Source organism: Tinamus guttatus, unplaced genomic scaffold (genome assembly GCF_059628265.1).
Source record: "Tinamus guttatus ecotype Peru unplaced genomic scaffold, ASM5962826v1 Tinamus_guttatus_pri_ptg000208l, whole genome shotgun sequence".
Taxonomy (NCBI): domain Eukaryota; kingdom Metazoa; phylum Chordata; class Aves; order Tinamiformes; family Tinamidae; genus Tinamus; species Tinamus guttatus.
In genome coordinates this window covers 2,923,124-2,946,039 of record NW_028288742.1, presented here as the reverse complement: position 1 = coordinate 2,946,039, position 22,916 = coordinate 2,923,124, and the positions used below count along the sequence as shown (strand labels likewise).

The 22,916-nt window shown below is 39.2% G+C and overlaps 2 protein-coding genes across 5 annotated transcripts in view; one reads left to right on the top strand and one right to left on the bottom strand.

Annotated features, from left to right (window-relative positions):
* SPAST (spastin) overlaps positions 1–11,246 on the bottom strand; it is a 30,878-nt gene extending 19,632 nt beyond the window's left edge. Inside the window, exons 1-4 of one of the 4 annotated variants that reach the window (XM_010227316.2) lie at positions 10,747–11,245; positions 7,371–7,457; positions 6,081–6,164; positions 2,042–2,137 (exon numbers count right to left, since the gene is read on the bottom strand). In XM_010227316.2, coding sequence (XP_010225618.2) covers positions 2,042–2,137; positions 6,081–6,164; positions 7,371–7,457; positions 10,747–11,140 — 661 coding nt within the window. In that variant the 5' untranslated portion in view covers positions 11,141–11,245. Of the gene's footprint in view, positions 1–2,041; positions 2,138–6,080; positions 6,165–7,370; positions 7,458–10,746 lie in introns of all 4 variants that reach the window. The other 3 variants (XM_088524169.1, XM_088524170.1, XM_088524171.1) reach the window with 3 other exon arrangements.
* Positions 11,247–13,674: 2,428 nt separating this feature from the next.
* On the top strand, positions 13,675–17,021 carry DPY30 (dpy-30 histone methyltransferase complex regulatory subunit). The gene is made up of 4 exons (XM_010227314.2): positions 13,675–13,788; positions 13,900–13,947; positions 14,765–14,907; positions 16,788–17,021. The coding sequence occupies exons 1-4, from the start codon at positions 13,753–13,755 to the stop codon at positions 16,858–16,860; spliced, it is 300 nt and encodes a 99-aa protein (XP_010225616.1). The 5' UTR covers positions 13,675–13,752; the 3' UTR covers positions 16,861–17,021.
* The last annotated feature ends 5,895 nt before the right edge of the window (positions 17,022–22,916 follow it).

The window sequence follows — 22,916 nt, the reverse complement described above, 5'->3', positions numbered from 1 at the left end:
CACAAATAACTTTCGTTAGTCACTCCAACTGCTTAGCTACACATTTCCTGCTACCATCACATAATGAATTACAGCCATTAATTGAAAGACCAGTAGTTATTCAGGATCAGCACTCATTATAGGTCCAAATTAATAATACCTTCAAAGATTATATCCCAATTATTTGAATGCACTAAGTGGAATAACTCATTTTTAAAAACACCTTCAGAAACTAACAAGATCCTGTTATGCAATTTTGCATCAAAGTGTAGCCACACAGGTCAAAGAGAAGAGTTTCCCTTTCTGAATAGACAGAGCCATGTGAGTAAAACATCTACTGCTGTCAAACTGTAGTGTTAAAAATGGATGTTATATTACTACTTGTTCTTCCATTTGGGAAGTACCAAAAAAAGGAGTTAAAAAAAAATCATACACACACAAGCACCTTTCTATATTATCAGTTAATTTTCTGCAATCAGAAGGTTAAGATTTAATGCTAAACGTGAAATGATATATTGGAACTACTGCAATACTACCACTATGGTATGGCAATAAATTAAATTCATTAAAACTATATATCAAAAACTGCCTTTGGCAAGACTGTCATAAAAATATAGGAAAATATACATGTCTGAAGAAAAAAGAAATCCAGACTTCTTTGCATCTAATCTAAAACAATTCTGAGAATAAGACTGACAAACAGTAAAATATATATCTATTCTCCAAAATAAAGTTTTGGGTCACATCTACTTGTCACTATTCTTTTAGGGCAAGTGCAAGTCTCCTGCACCTCAAGGCTGGGAAGTCTTTACAATGAAGTTTATATAACCATATCATATACATTTTCAAATAGAACAAAATGAGGGAGAGGGGGGGAGAGGGGGAGATACCCCCATATGATCCAGGCCCCTTGCAGCTGTATCTTTATTCCTCCCTGCACACTTCTGAAGCAGTTCCTAAAAGACCCTAAGTATGACTCTATACAGGTAAATTCAACAGCATCACTTCTCAAAAGTTTACCAGCAGCAATCACCCCTGCTGCAGGAATTTCAGAAAAGAAATCACCTGCCGCAGAACTGGCAATATGTTTATTTCAAGCAGATACAGACATTCTCCTTATGCTTTGCTATTGACAGATTTAAGTAGGTTTAAGAGAAACAGAAGTTCAGTCTAGCCTTCTCCTGCAGCATCAAACTCTAAGAGGTGGAAAAATAAGGCAAATAAAGCGAAAAAAAAATGTTTAAAGACCCGTTCATATTGAATCAAATGAAGCATCTTACCAATTTCTATGTACATCTACTCATCTGTTCTCCAATTAGCTATCTCAGTAAAGATATACGAGCTGTACCAGCTCCTTTTAAAGCAGAAGTCTAATCTACTTTGGAACTTCTCTTCAGCAGCCATTTTATCTACAAAGGCAAATGAAACTAACACTGATTAAAGTGCCTAACAAAACATTGTTGGGGAAGGATAAAAAAACATCCTTCCTTCCTGTCAGAGAAAGATTGTTCCCCCTCCCCTAAGTTGTATACCACTTACTCAGAGCTTAAAAAAAAAAAAAAATTAAACCAACTTAATGCAAATGCACATTCACTCTCACAATGTTATAAAGCAAGAACTATAAATATATAGGTTTAATAAAACAAATGTCACTAAAAGTAGTGCTAACTTGCTGATGCCTTAATTTTGTCATTTCTAAAGCAATTATAACTTAATTCCTTTAAGTACATAATATGAGAAATATTTGCTAAAATGTTGTCTCAGTAAATAGCTTTGGATTCTAATATATGAGTCAATAATGAATAAGGACATGAATAACGATAGTTGTTTTAAGACCAAACTGCATGCTACAAAATCAAACAGTGTTACCAAAGTCATAGAAAAGATGGAATATATTTTATATAAAGCCTTTAACAACAGAAATATGAAACAGAATATGAAAATTTTAAAAAGTTCCTGGGGCCAGAAAATAGCATTGCATTTTTTTTTTTCTTTTTCTTGTAATATACCAGAAATTGAGAGACATCCCTTTAACAGTTAGAGCCTGGTACACCAAACCCACCTGACTGGAGATGTCCATTGCGGCATGCCAGGTTAGTACTGTCATTATAGACCTCCATTTGCGGCTTGGAAATTTGCAAAACTGCCTGCAGCTTCTCTATGCAGTAGACAGAAGGGGGGAGGAAAAAGGACAAAATAAACAAATAAAAAAAAACAAAAATGAACCAAGAAAGTTTATGTATCTCAAACACTCAAAAGTCTACTTTGACTTTATTCTACTTGATACAGGGTTAAAGATAAAAGAAATATTACTATCTCATCTACAAGGTTAGACTAATCTACATATTTAAATTCTACAAGTATATACATGACTTATCAGCTTTAAAGCTAGCCATTTTTGATCGAGTTAGTTAAAACAACCTTTCCAATCTAATGATTGTAGTTATTTCCCAAAAGCAATCGTCAAGATTAATTCAGTTCTCTCAAAAGATCTGTGTTAATAACCCATTTCTCAGAGTTCTCCATGAGGCTGCTTCACTGAAATAGTTAACAACCAGCCAACTTTTGACAGACACCTCATCAGCTCAAGCAAGATGTCACTTATACATTAGTGAGGTCTTTCAAGAAGTATTTAGAAATACATTTGACTAGAAAGTAAATAAAACTGTCATTGAAACCATTTTCTCCAAGAGAATTAACTTGGTAGCATCTCGGTATAAGATTTACAAAATTACAGAGAGAAAAAAAATGAACTCTACGAGATCAGTTTAGACTGGTCAAAGCATAAATCTGAAAGGAGTAATGCCTCAAAACAAAGGAAAAACACACACACACACAAAACAAATAAACAAGAATTAAGTTTCACAACTCTGTTCTCTACTGTTCACTACAAAAAGAACCAGTAGGCCTCTTTCTAAATGCCCAGCCCTTCCATTATAAATCCTTGTTTTCTAAGAAAAGCCATATGTTGTCATATTTGCCTTTTTTTTTTTTAATAACAATAACCAAGAAGCTGCCGGGGAACAGGTGACCAAGTACAGGAGAGACAATCTCTAGCGACACAAAAGCACATACTACAAAAAAAGCTTAATTCTACTTTAAAATCTAAACAGACAAGACTACATAAGCCCCAAATTAAAGAAGGGGCACCATTCAGAGCTTGCAGATCAGACAGCCAAAATAAGGTAAAATGCTTAATTAGCTCCATTTGTTAGCCTATTACAATTCTTTTCTCCCCCACTCCATCTCCTTCATTTCTTTGCTCTGCCTGTTCCTGATCACTCATAGCTTAACTTCCCCAAAAAGCATTTTCACACACAGATTTATATGATGATGTAGTAATAATGTCCAAACTGAACAAGGTGCAGGTTAGCATGAAAACTCTGACTAGGTAAGTATGAAAACCTGAAGTTCTAGCACTGAACACAGTAAATTCCAAATCACTCAAGAGCATTCTGCAAACAAGCACATGTTCCATAACTTTATTTCTGTGAGGAGATGCACGACTGCCTACAGAAACAGTGTCACAGCAGTGAGTGGTGACAGGACATTCCAATCCCTGCTCAACACAACCTGCAAGTGCAGAGAAGCTCATGAAACAAAAAGAGCATTCAAGACTTGATAAAACACTAGATAATCTGCTCAGTTTGGGATAGCCTTTCTGAATTTTATAAAAAACCTCTAGGGAGTGTCCTCTGTAAATTGGTTTAGGCAGGCATTCTTCAAGCGCTATGTGCTTCAACACTACAGTTTGAGTCTGGGGTTTTAGCAGGATGATCAATTCTTACACTTCCATGGCAGTTTGAAATATTCAGGAACTTAGAAATTGCAACAGAAATCCAGGCATATCTGTGCAATCCAACTCTTTTCCTGATGGAATTTACAGTGCCTTCCCATCATGCAGCATATTAATCTGCCATTTTAATAATGCACCTCTTTTCTTAAGAGGTGACATACCTGTGCAGCCCTTTGGAAAAAAAGAAATTAAATGTCATTCCAGAGAATAACAGGACATCTTATCTCCTCCTACTTAAATGCTTTCTTCCTATGTCTCCAGAAGACAACAACTAAAATCACACACTCTCATGCCTTTATCTCCTGAATGATACATAAATCTTACAGAAGCTCCAACTATTTGTTTCTACAGGCCACAAACGAACCGAACATGCAATGCAACTCTGAACTAACATTTCCACAGGGTCCACAAAAAAGACACGTGAAATGGCAATAAAGAGATGCTTTAAGTAGTTTAGAGTGTGTTACATGGTTTAACAAATATTGCTCAAATCCGTAACAACTCAAGCTTTCAGAGATTAATTGTGAAAAAAACCTCCCTGAAAAACCTCATTTTTCTTACTGATTTTCCTTCATTAGATGAAAACGTGCAGTTCGTTTGCTCCTTCCTCTCCTTATTTTTCTCTTGACTATATCATTTGGGGCAGACTCATCCTGCTAAGTTGGACAAATCTATGTGGAGTAAGGTACTAAATATAACAATTTCTACTGTCAATTTAATTATTTAAAAGTCAAAAAACATATTCAACACCAACTGGTTACCCTGCTCCATCCAATCACCTTTCACCCTGCAATCCAAATGAATGCAAAGAGCATATGACCATGCATTATGACATTAAAGTTGAACACAATAGCTTGACTAGTGTTTCTGCAGTTTCTACCCTTTTTATATTCTTAATCAGAATATAGCAAGTAAGCAACTTACCCACAAGAGCTACTACAATGAGACAAACATGAAGGACTACCCACAAAATTAATACATACATTGCTACTACAAGGTTTAAAGAACATGAACATTAAAAAGTCCTCATTATTTGTATTAATTAAAATGTCAGTAACAGTCCGTATCTTGTCAATGATGGTTAGCATGCAATCACTTCCATTCTTTCATTCCCCTGTCCATATTCCCTCTGGGGGATAGCTCTAACTATAGCAAGCAGAAAATCTCTTCTCAATATACTGAGATTTTAACACTCAAAGCTAAACTGGAAGAAGCTGAAAGTGTGCTACACCCCATGCATCCTTCACATGCAGACAAAAAGGCCTAAGGACATGAACGACTTCAGGGGGGAAAAAATCACTTTCTTTTGGCCATCATAACTTCCCTGTAAATCACTGATTAAGATGCAAGATTTACTAGGGGTAGCAGGAGAAAGGAATGAAGGAAGGTTAGTTCTCCTGACCACTCTAGAGGCTTCCTGGCAAGCCTTGAAGCACTCTAAGCACAATGCAAGATTAAAGCAGCACATTCACAAGCTTAAACAAAACAGCCAAAAAGCCACCTCAGAAAGCCCAGAGTTGTGTTGCGCCTTCTAACCCGAGAACTCTGGAACTGCTGCCAGCTTAGTCAGTAGAATGGAAACAAGGATATTTATTGCTCTTTAGGGGAAAGCCAACATATGTACTTGAGTTTTATCATGCAGAATAACATGTCTTTTCCAAGCTCCTTGTTTTAGTGACTGCATTAAGAAGTCACCTATACCAATTAACTTCGGTAGAGCTAAAAACCGTGCAACATTATGCTTCTGAAAAGAATTGATCTTACCTGCTGATCTTAAAACAGAACATGACTAGATGCAGACTGCAAGAATTAGGATTTCATAGCCTTATGGTCTACGTAATATTGAAGAACTGTTTTTACAATACATGCCAATAATCAAGAAAATAGTCTTAAACATAAAAGCAGAATTAACAGTAACAGGAAATAATTACACTTGCAATAGGCACACTTAAGCACTCAAAATGAGCAATACAGCATAAGTTTTATTACTATTAACACAGGAATTCTAAGTTAGCTCCTACATAGACAAGACCTCCTCAGCTTGTGAAATCAAGTACACTGTACAGACCTCTCAATAGCTTTTATACCTATTTAAGACTTAAGGAAGCGAACCAAGAAATTCTGTCTTTAAAAGCCAAGAACAGCATTAAAAATATTACTCATAGCTATAACCAAACTTTAAGAGACCCTATGCAGACAATGATGCCTTCACTCTGAAATTTGTAAAGTAATATTTTAAAAGACTGCATTACATGAAGTTGTGCATAACAACAAATTTTCCAAAGTCATGAATAGTAACTGGTACCTAAAAGCTGCAAGCGATCCTTGGCCATTGCCAAATTTGTCCTCATTTTAGATTGCAGACGTCGAGCCCGTTCACACTGATCACCTTACAAAGAAAAATCAATATTAAATCAGAATTTGTCAAATTAAAAATTTTAAATTCTAGAATGCTATCATCTTCCCCTCCTCTTCCACCCACTCCTCAGCTACCCTCAACACTGGAGCTGTATTCCAAAAATCAGCAAAAATATCAAAAACCTGTTTACTTACTCAAGATTTTGATATTAGCTGTTACTATCTGCTTTAAAACATTGACTGTACCGAGTGGGCAACTTGAGCAATGCACCGTTTTGCACATTCTCCCAAGTCTCATGCTAGCCTAATATCTACTTGCTTGGTATTTTTCTAAACAGCTACCAAGGAAGGAAGGTTTTTTTTTTTTTTTTTTTTTTTTAAGTTCAAGAAGTGAGAGGCAAGTACGATTCAAAACATATTTACTTCAGCAAAATTAACAGATTTAAATTGTTGACTGTGTCCCTTTGCATTTCAAGATATGTGAAGAATATTACAGACAGTAATATTACTTCCTATAAACAATATCTGTTCAATTCAATTAAAAAAAATGTTCTTTTAGACAGGCTGTTGTTTAGAAGTAGCATGTCAATTAATAGTGTCTGCAAAATTCCCAAAATATAGCAGAGAAACCAAAGAGTGACCCAAGAAAAAAGCTTCAGGTGTGAGCTTTTAGGTTTTTGCTTATGCTTAGAGTTGTTTTGAGGACTGGGATTCTCAGTAAGCCTTTCACTACAACGGTTTCTCTACAATGTACTACAGATGTACATACTCATTTCTATACTAGAGCTTAAAATGCTTCTGTATACAATAGACACTTCCTTCTTTTGTTGAAAGTGTTCAGATATTTTGGCATAAGCTCTTCAGAAACCCTATACTAGCCCATTCCAAAAACATTTGTTTGTTTATATTAAAGAGTATATAAAGCTCTGCAGGTGCAAGAACACAAACTAATCCATTTGCTTGGATTTGCTCCTTGATTTGCTTCAGCAAATCAAATTGAAACTTGCATAAGATTTTGGTCAGCTACAGCTCTCAACATTAAGATAGAACAAAGAAATGGACCAGTGTTCACCTACAGCTCAAACAAGAATGACAGATACCTTTATGTGCCCAAAAGAGCAGACAATTCCTAGTACCTGTCACATTCAGCACTACTGATTCCTCATTCTGAGGAAGTCATAAACTCAGTATTGATCAATGCAATAAATCTGCTCCACAACACTCAAAACTGGCTTACCTTGACCAATTACTATGACAGCTATTCCTTTTTCCAGTTCTTCAATTCCCTTCTTATACCATTCAACAGCTTGTTCCTTTTGTCCTGCTTAAAAAGGAATTGAACCCATTATTGTCTGTAATGAATTAAAAGTTTAGGAATGGTTCCATATAATACTACATATAACAAGTAAAAGGATGGAACATACGTTTGAACAGAACTATGATTTAAAGAAACACTTAAAGGGACACTGTCAACTTTATTTCTACTTGGTTTCAAATAAGCTTTTCCTCTAAAAGTATTACACTGGCCTCAGATCACTTTTGCCTGTTTTTAGAACATTTCTCCAACCACCTTAAAGATATCACTTCCCTTAAAAAGCCCTAAACTACACACATACTGAGGTTAGCAGGTTTTCTTTTAGCATATCAAATCAAAATAGTCCTCTGAATCTTCCAATGACACCAGATACTGACATAACCCTAGGAACAGGGCAATTCAAGAAGACAAGCAAAGATCCTAAGATGCTGCACAAGTGCAATGAGAGAGCTCTTTTCCTCTCCCAGGCAACTTCCACAGTGTTTCACCTTTCAGCTCAATGTTCCCAGGCACACTGACTCGATTGTTCATCCTATGATGAATTTTTAGTACTGCGGGTGTTTGTGCACAAAGCACAAACCATGCAGAATGGAGAGCACACCAGAGTGCACAACTTCATAAATGCAATATAGCAAATAATTCAATGAACTTACCTACTCTAGGCTGCCTGACATCATGTCAGCAAATGCAAGATACTGAAAGATATTCAGATCTACTACATATCTTTCCTTGCTGTAGATCCTCTGCATCGAGGAGATACTAAATTGCATATTGAAATAGACTCTTGAAAGTTAGGTACCTTATACCAAGAATCCCTTTCCACATAGGAAGATAACACATCACATATTCTAATTTAAACCTGGCAAGCTACTAGGGCTCAATGAGGCAACAAATGCCTAGAAAAAGATGAGAGTTTCACAAAACTATCTGTAGGTGCCAGTTACGAGTGATACTGTTGCTTCTGCCCCCAAATTTTGACATACCCAGTCCTATTTTTCAGGAAATCTGAGCATCAGTAAAATATCTAAATGCACTTCCAGAATCTTATTAACAACTTCCTTTTTCATCTCCAGTTGCAACATTTGCTCACAGTACTGGGCAAGCTGGCCTGTGCTAGTAATCCAGGCTTTGCATTTTGAGAATCATTCTCTTCCTGTACTTTCCCTGCCAACCTCCCACATTCCCATCGTTAAAGGCAACACTATATAAATGAAATGATGAAGGCTGAGTATCTTTGATCCCCCCTGCAGTCACCTTTTAACTTCTGCCTGTCACCTACAGAAACAGTTTCAATTTCATTGCAAGACTAATGCTGCTTATAGCTATTACAAATCTAATTCAACATGATACGTCAGCTTTGCCTATAGCAATCTGGAGGGCAGTTGTGAACATGCCAAAGGTTTTAATAAATCCCCACACCCACTTTCAAACAGAGGAGTTTTAAAAGCAAAACACCAGGCTTGCTGGCAAAGACAATGCTCTGAATGTGCACAGAGTAGCTTGCTAGTTTTCAGTCATTGGGACTTTAAAAAAAAAAAAAATTCTTCAGAAATCATAGCTTTGCTTTGTCAGTCCCACAGAAAAATGGCGTATTAAGATTAATTTTGAAAATACCTCAAAAAGAGCAGGAGATTCCTTAACAATTTAGGGGCATAAAAATTAACGCTGCAGTGTTTTTGTAATTACTGAAGCACACATCTTCCAGAATAGCAAGAACTCCACATAATTAAAGGATGAGACTTTAAAAATACCAACCATTTCATATACTATGCCTAATATATTACTTTCTATTTGAAGTTACAAAAAGAAAAAGTAAATAAAAACATTAGGGGTATGTATGCATTCCAGTGCTATGACCAATAAAGAGAAATATTCTAAGAACAAGTTTATACAAGTAATAATGAGTGCATTAAAGCAAGGTGAGTTCCTTCCCAGCAAAATTATTATTACAGTGGCAGGGCTATAACACGTTTGTAGCTGTTTGAGTTAGCAGTAAGGATTTTTTTTTTCTTCTTACTAGATGTTCACTTTGCTGAACTAATCCAAATATAACAACTGCAGAAAGAGTAAAAATAAGAAGCCACACAATATGACAGGAATCAGGATTTGCAAGTCTAACTTTTAAGCCTCAAATCTTACAACTGTCAGTGGCTCTAAACCGCAAGAGCATAACAGGTGTCTGGCAATTTAAGACTCTTTGGAAGACACTTCAGGACAGTCATCAACACTGCTAAAGTTTTAAGCTACCTTGAGCCTCCAGTTCTTTCTCGCTTTACTCCTGTAGCCCCTGACTCTCCAGTGTTTTAGGTCTTTTCTGACCTAACACAGCTACACACTTTTTTTCTAGTTTGCTCTTCCTAAACTGTCAATGGAGAGTGAAAAGCACTCATTGCTTAATGGTGCACCCAGCTCCTGGCTTTCACAGAAGCTCCAACCCCTAAGTATTTCCTAGCTTCCTTCTCTACAACTAAATATTAGGCCATACATGAGGAAATACAGGATGCTTGCAGGGAAGTTTAAAACCCAGCACAGCATGTCTCAAAAGAGGATCTTTCAAACACTGCCAGAATTGTGCTGTTGCATTTAGACCAGAAAGCTAAATGAAATAAAGAAGCAACTGCTCTCATTTTTGTTCTTTTTTGAATCTTCTAGACAATAAATAAATAAATAATCTATTCCTGCATTATACTTAGTTACTTAGTCAAGTGCTAAACACTGTCCTTAAAGCCCACTAAACACAGAGCCAAGTGTTTAAGAATAAATGTGCTAAAAAGTTTAAGGAAAAAAAAAGTATTAAAAAAAGCAACGACTAAGATACAAATAATCATTTCTTTCCTTAGGAGTCAGCTGACCTGATGTGTGCAGACTGCGAGCCTGGGATTCTCACCTGAGCACTTACATACATTTGCACACCCTGACATTAAAGGAGGCGCTTCCATCATCACCCTGAGTGAGGGCCAGGTGGCTTGGTCAAATCTAAACCCAGCTGCAGCCACACATGAAAACACCCCTTAACTCTCAAACCACCTTACCCCGAGATGTAAAATCGAAAAATTCAACTGAGGGTTATTAAAGCCAAAATACAAAGGCTTGTTCTGCATCGAATAAAAACAAATTAATGGTGCGTGCTCACATTATATTATATGTATGTGTAGATATGTATACATGTATATGAGAAGCTGCTGGGCAGCAGCCCTTGGGGCGAGCCCGCACCTCGCGCGGTCCCCGAGCCAGGCGGGAGGCAGCGGCGTCGGTGAATAAGCAAACGACAGTCAGAACCCCCCGCGCCGGCGCCTACCCCGCTCGTCCTCGTCGATGCGCAGCGCCATGGAGATGCACTCGAAGGCGCGCTTGTGGCAGGCCCGCACCGCCTCGGCCGCCCCGCCGGGCTCGGGCGCGTCGCCCGCCGCGGCCCTGCTGCCCTTGGCGGCCATGAGGGCGCCGCGGGACAGGCGCTCGCAGAGCCAGGCGAAGAGCAGCCCCAGCTGGAAGGCGACGAAGCGCAGCAGGGCGAAGGCGGCGAACAGCGGGTACGAGAAGTAGTAGAGGTTGCGCTTGTGCGGCGACGAGGCCGCCCCCGCCGGCGGCGGCGCAGGGGGAGCCGGCGCGGGGGGCGATGCCGCGGCGGCCGGGGCCGAGGCGCTGGAGCCGGCGGAGCCCTTCTTCTTGCCTCGCCCGCCCGGGGAATTCATTCACCGCCGTCGCCATAACCCGCTGCCGCCCACTGACAACGACCGGCCATGGCGGCGGCGGCGGCGACGCCCCTTTCGCTGGGCGGGGGAGGGCGCAGGCGCCCCCGCCGCCCCTATTGTTTACGCTCGGCGGCGACGGCGACAATAGGAGGCGGCGCCGCCACCGCCTACAGCCCCCGGCACCGCCCGCCCGCGCAGGCGCAGCCGCCGCCCGCCACGGGGCACGCCGCCGGGCACGCTGGGAAATGTAGTCACGGGCGTGGCGGCCGTTAACGGCCATCGCGGCCCGGCGCGTGGCCGGTGGCGGCGCGCGGCCCGGCCCGGCCCGGCGCGCTCCGCATCCGCCAGGCCCTGCCGCTCCGGGCACGCTGCGTCCGCTAGGGGTGGAAACGCGGTGAATGATTTAGAGGATGAGTGGTTGCAACGGAGCTTGTGAATCACACTGCGGCTAATACAGTATAAATAAATTGTACTGCTTACAGTCGTTTTTAAACTCAAATTAGCAGGGTTCCCCTGTAACTTCCTCTCTGTCAAAATTAAAGGCCTCTCAGTGAGACATAAGTAAGAGCCAGTGGGTTACGTCTTCCCTCTGGCTGCCACTGTAGATTTGCCCTCTAGAGAATATTCTCTACAGTGCTTTGCCTACTGCAAATTTAAGTAACTGAAATGGCAGCCTTTGTTCCTTTGTAGAGAATACACATTATACATAGGAAAAACTGGAAGAGTGAAAAAAAAAAAAAAAAAAAAAACACTTGTTCTACCCTCATGACACACGTGTCACATCACCTTTATCAATTATTTACCCACCTGCATTGCTCCAAATCTCTCCTGATGGGAGAGCGCACCCAGTTTGCCCCTCCTTTTGTTACCTGAACTATTGTCAAGTGCTTTGGTGCCATGAACAAGGGCGAGCAGGCATCGAGCAGGACTCCCTGATCCTAGCTTTGCTACTGGTATCCACTGCTTTAGTCCCAAATGTATCTTCTTTTCCTAAGTTAACATCACTTATTAACATCACTTAACATCACAAATTAACAGTGCGATACAGTTCAATATGTGTTTTTCTTTTCTATTTGGAAATCAGGCTGATGTACTTCTGTTGTAAAAATATAGTGAAGTACTTTGCAGTCCATTCATATAACCTCAAGTTAAGCAATATTCAACCGCTAATTCGCCTTTAAAAATACGACATAATGGTTTACCAACCTTAAAATTTATTGAATCAGGAAATAACAAAGACACCTCAAACCATTCTGATATTATGTAACATTCAAAAATATCATTTGGAATCAACCATTATGCCTATAGATTGCTCATTTACGGTCTGCACTGTCACTGCCCATTATCTGTCTGCCATCTAGAGTATCACCCCACACAAAAGAACAGAAAAGGCACTGAAGGACTAAATTATTCATAACTTGAAGAAAAAAAAAAAACACAGAATGGCATTAAGAAGAATTCATTGGTAGTAGGTAAGCGTAAGTACCCTCTATTCCATTACTTTAATATTAATTATATATATATGTTAAAATGTAGTGTTTGTGAAAGGCATTTGACTATGTTAGGGCACTAAAATGTAAAATTACGTAGGATAAACAATGCACATATTGGGCCACTAATATGCAACTTGCTAAACCAAAACAGTGTAAAAACTAGACATCAAACAGGAATTGGACACGATAGCGCTTTTAGCAAGCATCTATAGAATTATTTTGAGATTTATCATTAAGAATTATTTTAGTGATTTTCGAGTCAACTTAATTACCTTCCTCTGCTAGTTTAAGCTAGCTCTGGTATTCATTGCATCTGTCCATAAACTACTCTACTTGATAACGTGGCATAAAATTAATACATTAACAAAACAAACAAACAAAAAGCTCATTTTACACCTTCCCGAGGCTTGGAGAGTCATGAAACACGCGAGATAAAACACCGTATCTCAGCAAAGCATTTAGGAACCAGAGCACTGAGATGACAGGGATCCGGAAGGGACAACTACACGCCTGACGACTCTCCTTTTCCCGAAAGGACACCCCTCCGCGCTCCCAACGCAGCACTACGGCAAAATCCCAAGGGAAGGCACCGCGCATGGATAAACGCCAGGGAACGCGGAGGGCGGCGCTGCCGGCGGGCCCGCCCCTCGCGCCCGCCCGCCAATGGGGCGGCCCAGAAGGGCGAGAGACCCGCCCCCGGTGACGTCACTCAGCGGCCCGCCCGAGCGCCCCCCACGGAGTGTGTGTGTGGGGGGGCGGGGTTCACAGCTCTGCGCAGGCGCAGTTCGCCTGGCGACGGCGGCGGTAGCAGCGCGACCTTCTCACTTACGACCAAACAATTTACGACACCCGCGCCCGCGCTGCCGTTGCTGCGCAGAGGCCCCCGGAACCCCACGACGACGGCGCCGCCCGGAGCCCCCCGCGCCGGTGAGGGCGCCCCGAGGGCGGCGGCGGGGCGGGGCGGGGCGGGGCGGGGCAGCGGCGGGGGGGTCCGCGCGGCCTGGGGGGCTGTGGGGTCTGCGCACGCGTGTGTCTGTGTCTGTCTCTGCCCGCTGACCGGTGATTTTGTTGCCTTCAAGATTGCTTCATCTCCAGGGATTTCTGTTTCTGTTTCAAGTCATGGAGGCAGAGCAGATTATGGAGGGACAGCCACAGGTACTGCAAGATATATCCCATGTGCATCCTTTTACATGCAGAAGCTTTTTTTTTTTTTTTTTAAAGCAAATAACAACAAAAAACCTTTGATGACCATATATTGTTTTACAGGTTCCAGAAAATCCCCATGCTGAATATGGTCTCACTGAAAATGTAGAGGTGAAGATGATTTTGCTATTGTCTATTACAGTAGTTGTTCACATTGCTGATCTAGGGGAAGAGTGTTGAATCTCAAGAGTAGCTTCAAAAGATGTAGACACTCCTGAACGATAAATGGAAACAAACCCACCAGTAGATACTACCAGTTTGTTGCACAGCTGACTTAGTACTTTTTCTGTTGTGCTGCTTCCTTTATAGTAAATGATACTGAAGTAAATAGTGAACCCTTTAATGCGATATTATTTGAAGGTGGCATATGATAATATTACCATCAAGATGCACTGCAAAAAGCCAAAAGGCACCTGGAAGGATGCAGTGTATGTTTGCTTAATATATCCACATACACATTAATAGAGCATGTTCTCAGAGTGCTTGATTCCATAAAGTTCCTCTTGTTGGACTTGTCTTGAATTTTTGGTGGGGATAAGACCTTGTGCCTTTAAAGTTCTGGGCTGGAAGTAGATATAAGTGCTGTTTAATTAGGACTAGTGATATTAATCTTTCTTGTCTTTAATCATGTCTGTATAATTAAATCTGGGAATGTAGAAGCAGAAAGAAAAATTACAGTAATTGAATACTTTCTGTTTTACACAACTTAAGACTTCTAAAATTGTTTCTCCAAAACATAAGAATTTAGCATAACGTTCCTCTTGTTTACATTTTTATCCAAAGAAAGATATGCACTTAAAATAGATTTTAAAATGTAAGGAAGTTATTTTCAGCTAATTTGCAGAGAAACAGGTACTTTGTTTCCCTCTTCAAAGTGGATCAATATTCATTATCAATGCTCATTCACTTCCTTTTTTTTAACATTCAGAGAATAGTAGAAAATGAGAAAATAAATGCAGAGAAAACATCAAAGCAGAAGGTTGATCTTCAGTCATTGCCCACACGTGCCTACCTGGATCAGACAGTTGTACCCATCTTACTACAGGGACTTGCTGTTCTTGCAAAAGAAAGGTAAGATGCTTAAATGTTCCTACTGCTCTTACATGAAGAAAGTGCTCAAATTTGGATAGTTTGTTACCTTTTCCAATCTGAAACACCTAACAATTTTGCTAGTTTGATAGTTGTAAGAAAGTAATGTCAAACAAGTTGATCAATTAATATTTTCGAACATGCAAAATGTGTTTGTCATTTAGCTGCACATATTTCACAAGCATTATGTAATGGATTTATGATGTCCCAATGAGATGTGCTATTACAAGCCTTTGGAAGGTGTTTTTTTCATTAATATTATCAAATGATTCACCTTGTAGAAACAAGGCAAGAAGTTTCTCTAGTTTCGAACCAGCTTCCTTACTAAGTTATTATAAGTTCTGCTTAACTCCGTTGAAAACAGAAAGAGAAATCAAGTTTGACATACATTCTTGTAGTAGATTAAAGACTTTCTAAAGGATGAGGTTTACGTGCAGTGTCAATACAGTAAGGGACAAACTGTTCAAATCAAAATGTTGGCGGAAAAGGTTGTGGGACATACAGGAAAAAAAAAACAGTATTGAATTGCTGAGGTCAGGCTGCTCTTGGTATTCGTTGAAGGAGTTAACAAGCACTCATAAACAGGAATCCAGAGGATAGGGTTGGTTTAAATCTCCCTCTCATGCCACAGTCTTTCACTAAAGGCTTTCAAAGAGAGCAAGCTGCTGTGGGATTACAGGAAAAGCCTTTATATGAGTGAAGAACTGGGTGGAAGATAAAAGACAGAGTAAAAGTAAATGGTGAATTTTCATAGTGAGATGAGTTTACCTCTAGGATCCTGCAGACGATCATTCCCAGTGATCTGACCGAATGGATGACAGAATTAATTGCTAATGATACTAGATGATAGTGTTGGATTTCAGTTAATCAAATATAAATAATTGTAAATAATTTATAATGAACTTGATGTGAAATTGGGCAAGATTGGTTGGGGACATGACAGATGAAAAATACATACAGATAAGCAGAAATGATATATCTAGAAGATAAGAAATATCCTAATGCTGTTGATAAGATGATTTGTTCTGAGCTAAGCATTACCTTGTGAAAAAAATCTTTGAATTGTTAACATAAGTAGTTCCATATATATGTCAATGCATTGCTCAGTCAAAATCTACCTAGGTCTATCAAAGGGGCTAGCGTGGGAAGCTGGAGAACTGTAAGACCTGGAGGCCAAGAGGGGGTTCTAGACAAGTGTCTTTGCACACTTCTCCATGCTCTTCATAGACATCTCTGCTTACCACTAGCACCTCTTCTGTGACCCTGAGTGGAATAAATAACCTTGTCATTTATTCCATTGCCAGACTCAGTATTACCGGGATTCATGCACGATAGCTGAAGGAGATTTTTAAACACTTGCAAAGTAAGGCCAGTGACTCGGAGGGTTTTTTATTAACTGCTTGCAAGTTAACAGTGCTTTTCCAATTTGAAATTTCTGTGATGTTAACTTAAAAGGAACCAGCAGGTGCCCAAAACAATAACAAGCATAAGCTATCCAATAACCACTCGGAGAAAATGAAGCAAGAAAGCTTTATTTTTACTTTACCGCTTACCTTTTTACCCTGTAGCACAATGTAGAGAAATAGGCAAATACACAGAGCTTCCAGTGAGTATTCACTCAAACAAGCTCTATCCTGAACAGTATATTGAACCAGTGGTAGCTAAGACTACGTATTGAAAATGTCTTCATCAGATTTAAACCTGGAAATTTACTGGATAAGTCTGAGTAATTAGTCATCCCCAGGTGAATGCATACAGATGTTTGAGAGTTACACTGCCTTTAAGGGAAGGTGACCAGGTTTTCTGCTATGTATATATATGTAACACATAGTAAGTGCTCTTGATTTTCTTTTTCTTTACAGACCGCCAAATCCTATTGAATATCTAGCAGCATTTCTTTTAAAAAACAAGTCACAGTTTGAGGACCGAAATTGATTCCATAAAAATGAGGACAATTTGGCTGCTATACTGAAATGCTCATTTGCCACAATTCATTTTCTGCTGTAAAATTCCTTTGGAACCATGATGTTGTCTTTCTTAAACATACTATTTCCTTTACCTTTAGATTTATTTAATAAAGAACACTTTAAATTTCATTTGCTTGCTTGTGTTAAACTAGCTATTAAGGGACTTTCAAAATAAAGTACTGAAACTGCACTGCTGGATGCATTACCTGAATACATGAAACAAAAGGTAACTATTTCTTATGGTACCTACACAGATGATACTGTAGATAATATAATTTGATTTTCCATAGCACCTCTCTTGTGCAAGATACCTAAAAATCTGAAGGCAAACTAATTAAGAGCAGTTATATTTTTTTTGTTTGTTTGGATTAATTGACTAAGATAGGAAGCAGAGAACTTGCTTCAGAAGACCTGGAAATGTTTTTATTTAAAACAGACCATCAGTCAGGCTCAGCAGCTAAACAGATCATCTGCAGGCAATCTCTAACACTTCAGACTGTTAAATTTATGAAGTGTGCTATTCAGGCATTTATCATTGATTTCCTGTGATTGATGTGTTGTTTGAATTATGCTGGATTTAACTGACATAGAATAAAGTTAGAAAGGGCTTAAAGCAATTCTGTAATTCCTGTCTTTGTGCTAATTTGAGTCTTTGTGCTGCTGCTGCTACTACTACTATTGCTAGCTCTAATACTCTTTATTTTGGGTAATTTACCTATTATACACTTAAATACTGACAGTCTTCTAATATATTTTTCCCTTAGGTTTACAAACATTCTCTCTTTCTGGTTTTCCCCAAACATTCTTCAGATTTTTGTCTGGCCCTTTCATGTTTCTTTTTCCTGGTATCTCTTCAGTAGTGAGCAAAGACCTCAAGCCTCATTGTACAATACAAGAAATAACAGCAGAGCACAAGCAAAGCTTTGAAAATCTAAAGTTATAGTTTGAAAGGCAGATAACTTGATAATTTGATAAAATTAGGAAAAGTATTAGTGCAACACTTCTAGGATTAGGTTCTTAAAAACCATTCTAGAAGCATTCTTAGTTTTATTCTTCACAAGTATGGAGACTTTCTCATTACGTGTTAATAAACCTGCTGTTTACCTCATACTTTTGCTTCTTTTCCAGACACTGTAGAGCTTTTCCTTTGGGTACATGATGTGACAGATGTCTGTGGTCTGTTGCCGTTCTGGAAGGGGTTGAAGGTCTTTTCTGTGAGAGATTAAATGGATTGCAGAGTTTGGTAATTATGTATAGATTTACAAAAAGGGACTTCACTCATATTACACTTTTCCTGTGATGACTTAAAGAGGTTGTTAAACTGCAAGTATATTCATGTGTCCCAATGCACAAATAAGAATATTTCCCCTCAAATTTGACATACAGATGATTTTTCTATCCTAATCTGGAGGGTTTTATTGTAACTTATTTTACTGTGGTCTTACTTTAATAGCTTAGAAACACAGGCATAAGAGTCAAGAGAAGATGGATCATTTGGGGATCATTAACTTCAGTTGTTCAGGAATTCAGAGGAGCTAGGGAAGGAGAAGACTCTTGTACCTACTAGGAAAAATCTCTCAACATTTTCAATATTTCTTAATATGCTATGAGATAAACATAGAATTCATGTACTCTAAGGGCAGTAAGAGTGGGTTTTTTATCACTGAAAATAACTTTTGTTAGCACTTCTTTCTGTTGACTGATCATCTCTGTGGGGGGATAATATTATTAGTTGTTAATATTTTATAAAGTGAAGAATCCTTGCTATAAGCTGCTTTCACAGATGTCACTGAAGAACTAATCGTGTTAGCAGCTTCCCTGGTAGCCTTTTAAAAATTGATGGGTTAATTCTGTTGAAACAATTAATACAAATGGTAACAGAGGCCAAGTTAACTCGTAATCATTATCTGCCTTGCTCGAGGCAGACTTGTGAGAGTGTGATGGGGAAAGGAAGGAAAAGTAATACGAGGAGCCTGCAATCTGGAAATGAGATATTAGTTTCAGGGAACTGAAAAGATGACTGAAGACACAGTGGAAAGGCAGCAACAGAAGTCAGACTATGGTTTTGTTTGCAGAAGTATGAGTGAAGCTGAGGGTACAGACTATAAAGAGAGACTTAGTAGAGCTATTTCTCTTGCTAAAAGAGCCTGTCAAGGTTTCATCCACAGGTGAAAACGTCTCAAAACTGATTGAGTTGCTAAGTCTGATTTCTCAGTTTGCAATAAGATCCTATATGCGGCTGCCCCAAAACTTAGTAAGTACCGTGGCTCTTGGTCCAGCCCGTGGATCGGCCTGGAATCTCACAGCACCTTCAGCAGAGCTGCCCTGCCTGCAACAAGCCAGCACCGAAGTTGGGTCCGCAGTGTCACCTGCTGCTGTCGTCCCATCCAGAACAGCTCAACAGAACTTAACAGCTACGCTCACAAGGTAATGCTGTTACAGGATGCACTGTAACAGCTTCTTTGGGAGGCTCCCACCAAGAAAATAAGTTGAAACATTAATAGGACCAGTGAGCCCACCACCTCCAAGGAAGAAGTTTCAATGATCCTTACAAAGGCATGACCAGTCAACATGAATACAACTTTACTTGTTAAATTCACCAATTAGTATCTGCTGCATAAGGAATACTGTGTAACAGGATAAGCAAAAGCAAATTGCTATTATCAGAATCATATCTGGTTAATCCAGATCTCAAGGTTGGGGAAGTAATACAGTGTAATACAATGCCCAGATGTCCAAAGCATTTCCTTGTTTTAAGCTCCCACACTACAAAACAGTGGTAATTGTGACAAGAGACATGCCTGATGTGCAGTATCCTAATTTAATTCAGAGTTATTCTCCACACCCCCCCCCCAAAAAAAAAAGAAAAAATATATATTTCTCCAGGCTTCAAGACTAAATTTAGTATTAATGTAAATTAAATACCAAGATATCAAAATATCCTAACTTCGAAAGGATTATATACCAAATGCGGTACTTTGAGGTCTGCCTTTGTAAATACTTCCATTGAAAACATTATGTTTTACTTGGAAAGGGACAGTGACATAAGAAAGGATTTCCCACTAAAAGTAATTCTGTTCAAAGGATTCCACATCTTCACATTCTGAAGCCATTCTGAAGCCAGAATTATTCTGCTTTAAACTACGGGTCTGACTTGACAAACCTCGGTAGATTTTTTTTTATGCATCTCCCATTTATCAATGAGGTTTTGCAAAGTCAGTACAACTCTTTGAGCTGTCCACTCTACTCTCAAGTGCTGTGGCTATTGTGAGCTCTGCTGTGATCAAAAGACTTTGCAAAGCCTGCCCTCTCCATCAAACTTTCTAGTATAAAACAATAGTATAAAACAGGCGAAATCTGAAAATTCAGAAAGTTACAAGCAACTGAAAATGGTAGGTTGGAATGGAAACACATGAGAAGAATCCCTATGCCTACGGGGCTTGTTAAAATACACGTTTTGATTTATTTTTATCATGGTACTAATTATATAGCAAATTATTCTTAGGCAAGTTTTAGCTTGTGCATTCCCTGTTCTAATATTCACAGTCAGAATTCATCTGAGGATTGACTGCATATTTTAGATCACAGAAGTACAGAATGACAACAGTTTCAGAAATACACATTTTATGCTGGTGAAAAAAGAGAAACAGTGCAGCTTCTGCTAATGTTCACCATTAAAGTTTTAACTGAGGTTTTAAAATGTAAACACCAGTGAATAAGGAGGGGAAAGCAATGCCAGAACGACACTGACTGGGAATTAAGGAATATTAGTTCCGTGGCGGTGGTTTTTTTTTTTTTTTTTGAGAAAGGTTTTGTATTTTTCTTCTCAATGTGCTTTTCTCTCTCCTCTCAGAATTTGCTTTGCAAACCAGTTTTCTGAGAGGAGCCTAAACTGATAAAAGGCTGTTAGATGACTGGAAAGTCTCTGCTGGAGTGCATATAGAGTGCCTTTTTCTCTGGTATACTTTGAGGGATTTATAAAACGGATAATTATCCTCTTACATGGTCTCAGATCCTATTATGTTATTTGGGAAGTAGTAATGCTACTGCAGTGCTACAGATGACCAGCTTCTACAGAAATGGGTAGAAACTGAGGAGAAGGTCCTTGCAGCTTGCCTGAGCCTTGTGTTGGGAGTGCTACGTGATAACAGAGGAGGAAGGAGACACAGCAGAAAGAGAGGCTATCGCAGTATCTGTGGCATGTGCCACCACCTCAGTATGGGTAAAAGGTGTAGATTTTCTGTGACCTGCTAACACTGAGCTATAGTTGGTCTTCTACACAGCTCATGTTATGTAAAGATTTTATCCTAATCTACATCCGATTCTAGGTGAGAAGAGACAATGCAAGGAAAGAAAGAAGTGAAAGAAACTTTAACAGGAGCACAGGGAGAACAGGGATCAAAGTCAAGTGGAATGCAACAAAAATATGTTGAAGAAATGTTAAGAAGGCAAGCCAAAAAGGAAGAAAAAAACACTAGATAAAGAAAGGTAGTAAAAACAGAAGAAAATACTTGTAAAAGCTAACATACTTATTTAAAAAAAAAAAAAGACTGAACATTGCTAGAGGGTGATTCACACGTCAAAATACCAATGTGAATACGTATGAGAGTAGGGCATGGAGAAGCTAGAGCTATGACAATTGATTTACATCTTTGTGTATAGGAAAGGCAAATAATTTGCGTTTTACATTAAAGGTAGATTTTAAAAGCATATTTGGATATATTTGTGTGTCTAGAAACACACAAGGTACTTGGATTCTGTGGCATTAGTGCATGCCCCTTATACAGCAATATTAATTCAATAGCAGTGTTTTCACTCATTAAAAAACTCCAAATTACTATTAGGAAGGTTTTATCTTTTATTTTCATTGCAACGAAAATCCATAAGGGAGATTAAAGCTCTTTCTCTAAATGATAGAGAGGAATATTTGATAATTCAAGACTTTTTAAAAACCTCTTCCCTTACACCATTTTTCCCAGCAGGTTTCTCAAATTCTTATTGGGTTGTAGGAAAGGAGTGCTTGGACGATATCCTGACATGAGCTTTCATGTTTTTATATAATTGTAACATTTATTTCTCCTATTTACTACTCCTCATTAAGGAGAATTTATCCTCTGCTGCATTAATTATTTAATTTTATTGAAGGATTAATCAGTTCAGGAAATACTCTTGATACAGAAGCAAAAGCTTTGGGAGTTTTAAATAGGGATTGTAGTTGCCAGATAGCTTTATGTTGAAACAGTGCAATAGTGCTTCTAGAGGCTAGGAAGCAGCTGTAAACGACATTAACCTTCATTAGTACAACACTTTTAAAATAACAATTGAATAGTGTAAGGATAGACAGGGCAGTAAAGACTCTCCGCTTACTGCCCCTCAGTTTCATTGGGAGGTCAGTGTCATGGGTGCGGAGGAAGATGCTCCGTGATAAAAATGACTTCAGTCATTTCTCTGCAGCACTAGGCTTTTATCTTCAGGACATATGGCACATGCTGCCCATTTTCCCCAGTTTCCTTTGAAGGAGGCACAGTGTTCCACACATTTTTAATAAGATATACATTTTAAATGCATGTTCAGCTTTGGTTGGAGGACTCCAAATAATGACATGTGTGGGGAAAGAAAGCTTGTATCCTGCCCCGGCTTTTCCCACATTACAAAGCACCAGTCTGCCTTAGTGTCCTAGTGGCTGCAGCCTCCTCATCTCCCTTCTTCCAGCTTCCTTCTCTCCTGGCTCTTTCATGTGTCCGTGGCTCCCTTGCCTTTTCCCTTCCCCCCTTTCCTACTGCCCATATTTCTACTTCCAGTTCTGACTTTTATTAGCTCTTTTGAGAGAGGAGGTCACTGCTTGATGTCTCCATGGCAGCAAACCGGTCACCAAGCTAGCAGAAAATTAAAGGAGTGAAAAAATGGAAAGGGATTATGGAGGTGCCTTCTACACAAATGTATTCTCAAAGGCCTTGCTGCATGCTTCAGTGTAAATATATGCACAGCAAGATGTATGAGAAGGAACAACGGTTGAAAACAACG

Coding starts and splice junctions, on each gene's coding strand:
- DPY30 (XM_010227314.2), top strand. CDS start 13,753: ATGGAGGCAGAGCAGATTATGGAGGGACAGCCACAG. Junction 13,789..13,899: donor TTATGGAGGGACAGCCACAG/GTACTGCAAGAT, acceptor ATTGTTTTACAG/GTTCCAGAAAATCCCCATGC. Junction 14,908..16,787: donor GCTGTTCTTGCAAAAGAAAG/GTAAGATGCTTA, acceptor TTTTCTTTACAG/ACCGCCAAATCCTATTGAAT.